Consider the following 4,305-nt stretch of genomic DNA (forward strand, 5'->3'; position numbering starts at 1 on the left):
GTTGCCTAAATACATCCTGCATATCAAATATTTACATTACTATTCATAACAGTAGCAAAATTACAGTTAATGATGTAGTAACGAAAATAATTTTATGGTTGGGGGTTACCACAACATGAGGAACTGTATTAAATGGTCGAAGAACTGTATTAAAGGGTCTCAGCATTAGGAAGGTTGAGAACCACTGATCTAGACTAAAGGCTGCTATAATCCACTGTAACAAGACTTAAAAGCAAGACTTGAAAGGATCAGTTGATTCTAGGTAACTGCATTCTAGAACAATGACCAGTAATACTTAAAGAAATCATCTGACAGCATAAAATTTAACAATATCTAACATCCAATAAAAAAAAATTGTCAGATATATTGAATGAATGAATGAACCCAGGATAAACCTAGCTTATCAGAATTGATAGAAAGTGACATCATGGGAGGTTACTTAGCTCATTGCATCATTTTCTGTTTTTTTTAGGGCTCAGCTTTCACCCCAAAAGACCCTGGATTCTGACTAGTTTACACAATGGTGTCATCCAGTTATGGGACTATCGGATGTGCACTCTCATTGACAAGTTTGACGAACATGATGGTAAGACAGTGTCTAGGTGGAAGTTAAAAGAAATAGAAGTATTTATTATATTCTGAGGTATTAAGCCTTGTTTGAGATTGATTCCTCTATGATTAAAGAATGTGGAAGTGATTGAACTGAAAAATCTTTAAAAGGATTAGAGGTTAAAAAGGATAGATCTCTCTAACATATATTGCCTGCCTTCTCCCTCAGGTCCAGTGCGAGGCATTGACTTCCATAAGCAGCAGCCACTGTTTGTTTCTGGAGGAGATGACTATAAGATTAAGGTACAGGTTCTGTCATGATTGGAAATAAAGGAGACAGAACGATGTGGGGATTATGGAAGAGACTAAAAGATAGTACAACTCATTTATGCAGAGCTTAGATTTTTGATGACATTATCCAAAGAACTTAGCCAGCAAAGGTTTGTTGAATCCTTACTGTATACTAGACACTGTTTTCTTTTTTGATAATTTCAAAAGATTTCAAAAACAAGAAATGGATTCTGTTTCCCAGGAGCTTTTATTCTAATAGAAGAGATAAAAATATACCCAAATAATAGCATGTACAGTTTGGTGAATGATATGATACATATATTTAAAGTGAAATAGAGAGTCCAGGTGCTAGGACAAAAGGCATGGCATAGCTGGATACCTTTGAGAAACTCTAATTAATTGTATATGGAAAAGACCTAGAGAAAAAGTAGGGAGGGAGCACAAGAAGAGAGGGCCAGATCATGGAGTACCTGTTTATGGTGCTTAGGAGTTTGGATGTTATCATATAGGTAACAAGAGCTATTAAAGGGGTTTAAGTACCAGAGTTATATCAGATTTACATATTTTTTTAAAAATTATGTGGGCAGTAGTGTAAAGAAAAGATTGGATGATTTGGGCAAGACTAGAGGCAGGGAAACCCATTAAGAGAATGTTTATGTGAGAGATGTGAGACCGGAGCTTAGGCAGTAGCATTTGAATGGGAAGGAGAGATGGATATGAGAGCATCAGGAAATGAATTAGTGAAGTCTGTTGAATGAGTCTATTGAATAGATGGTGGAGGGCCAATAAAGGGAAATCAATGAGATGACTTTCAGCCTCCTAGTTTGTTTAGGTTACTGGGTGGAAGAAATGTTATTAACTAAGAAAGGAAAATCAAGAGGAGTATGATTTTCTGGAGTAGGAGAGAGGTTAAGTCTCTTTCATAAGCTCCTTTGGGAAGTTATAGATGATACAGCAAAATTTACATGACAGGAATGAAGAGTGACAGAAGCCTTTAGAGAAAGAGATATTAGAATTATAGGAAGGACAGTTTTTTCTGTTTTCTAGGTTTTAGGTATCCTGGGGGCAGTGGAACCTCAAACCACCAGATGGATAATGAATTCCATTTTGGGCTTTGGTGAGTTTGAGGGGCCTAAGGGACAGTCTAATGTAGGTATATCTGTACTAGAGATGTATTTGTAAGTTCTCATTATGAAGGAGGGAGCCACAGGAGAAGTAGTAGAAGATATCAGAGAGTAGGTTAAATAAGGAGAAAAACCATCATTTAAAAGAGAGAGGAAGTAGAGTTGAAATAGGAAAGAGTGATTTGATTTGAGGGGTTGGAGGTGAACCAGGAGGGAAACACAGAAGCCTTTTGGATGCTAAGGAGGAAGAGAATTTGGAGATGGAGAAAATGGTCAGAATAAGATCAAGACTGAGAAGTATCCTTGGAAACTGCTTAATTAGGAGGGCATTAGTGATCTTAGCACCTTGATGTGAAGTGAAGAAACACACGATTATAGGCAGTCCTTTAAAGAAGACTGTGATAAAGGGAAACGTTATGGCCTGTAACTTGGAAACTATAAAAATCAAAATTTGCACTCTATTTGCTTATATAAGTCATTTTCGTCAAGTTTATGTATCTAGCCAAATCAGTGAAATTTACTTCATAAAAAAGGTTAAGTCTCTTTCATAAGTTCCTTTGAGAAGTTATAGATTATGCAGCAGAATTTACGTGATAGGAGTGAAGAGTGACAGAAGCCTGCAGGGAAAAGAGGTTTTAGAATTATAGGATAGACAGTTTTTTTGTTTTGTTTTGTTTATACAGTTTTTGGCCGGAGCTGGATTTGAACCCACCACCTCCAGTACATGGGGCCGGTGCCCTATTCCTTTGTGCCACAGGCACTGCCCTAGGATGGACAGTTTTTTCTGTTTTCTAGTTTTCTGGGGGCAGTGTAACCTCAAACCACCAGCTCGATCTCAATAGCCCCTAAGAGTATCACCTCATTGTCATATTTCTAATATCATATTTGTTATTTATAGTGATGAATATTGAGTATCAAGAATGGTTAACTTTTGTGGTGGGTGCCTGTAGTCCCAGCTGCTTGGGAGGATGAGGCAAGAGAATCACTTAAGCCCAAGAGTTAAGAGGTTGCTATGAGCTGTGATGCCACAGCACTCTACCCAGGGTGACTCTGTCTAAAAAAATAATAAGAAGAATGGTTAACTTGGGTTTCTCTTCTTTTTTTTTTTTTTTTGGGATACATTAAAATTTGGTTTAATAATTCTTTGTGGCAAAAAAAAAAAAAAATTCACATTTGTAGTGAACGAACAGCACACATTTTTAGGCTATTGTTTTTAACTACCATCCCATGAATTCATAGGGAAGAGGCTCCAGTAGCTCAGGGAGGCACCTTGCCATTGAATGTGACAAAACATTGACTTTTGAATTCATGGGAAATAGGTTCCAGCACCTTGTATCACTGTTACATGAGGTCTAATTGGTTATCCTGTGTGCTATGCTGTACACCTATTATGCCATGAGCTCATGGAGAGTAAATAGGTTCTTGCACCTAAAAGCATGGGTCCACTGGTACTCCTGTGTGCTGTGTTATATGCTTTATGCCATGAATTCATAGGGAATGGGTTCCAGGAGCTCAGGCTCCTTTCCGTTGGTTCTCACAAAGTGGGCTTCTCTGGGTGGAGTAGGCTGGCGCTTCAGTTGAACCCAGGTACCTTTCTCTTTGGCTTCCTTCTTTTTCTGATCATTTTCCTTCACACGTTTCAGGAAGCTATCTCGGCTCTTAGAGTGCTTAATATGCTCAATAGGAAGATTAATCCTCTTGGCAAGAATCTTGCCCTTAACTTGTTTGTTTACAACAATGCCAACAGCATGCTGGGTAACATTGTAGACTCTTCCAGCTATGCCATGGTAACATTGTGTGGCATGCCTTTTTGAACAGTACCCATTCCCTTGATGTCTACAATATCACCTTTCTTATAGATTCGCATGTATGTGGCCAAAGGAACAACTCCATGTTTTCTAAAAGGCCTAGAAAACATGTATCAGGTGCCTCTCCTTTTTCCCTTTGTGTTCGTCATTTTGGTGAATTACTGAAAGATGGCATCTCTGGCTGAAAGCCTTGGATTTCTTATAATCCGTTTAAGAAAGGAAAAAAACTGAATGTTATTTAAGAAAAACATTTTTCCCAAAATGATTAGTAATATTTTGGGAAAGAAGTTATCTTCTATTTATGAAATGTCCAGAATAGTTATATCTATAGAGAAAGAAAGAAGTATACTGATTATCTAGGGTCAAGTGGTTGAAAGGAAATGGAGAGTGACTGCTAATAGGCATGGGTTTCTGTTTAGTGTGATAAGTGTTTTAAATTGGTAGTGAAGGGCTCTCTGGGAGGCCAGGGTGGGTAGGTGGCTTGAGTTCAGAAGTTCGACAGGCTCGGTGCCTGTGGCTCAAGCGGCTAAGGC

At 38.2% G+C, this 4,305-nt stretch overlaps 1 protein-coding gene across 1 annotated transcript in view; it reads left to right on the forward strand.

The window, feature by feature from the left end:
- The window catches only part of COPA (coatomer protein complex subunit alpha), a 49,286-nt gene that overhangs the window by 5,263 nt on the left and 39,718 nt on the right, over nucleotides 1-4,305 (forward strand). The window contains exons 2-3 of the mRNA XM_023516368.1: nucleotides 473-586; nucleotides 779-858. Of these exons, the coding sequence (XP_023372136.1) occupies nucleotides 473-586; nucleotides 779-858 (194 nt within the window). The remainder of the gene's footprint in view (nucleotides 1-472; nucleotides 587-778; nucleotides 859-4,305) is intronic.

This window comes from Otolemur garnettii, unplaced genomic scaffold (assembly GCF_000181295.1).
Source record: "Otolemur garnettii isolate 467f Iridium unplaced genomic scaffold, OtoGar3 scaffold00091, whole genome shotgun sequence".
Taxonomy (NCBI): domain Eukaryota; kingdom Metazoa; phylum Chordata; class Mammalia; order Primates; family Galagidae; genus Otolemur; species Otolemur garnettii.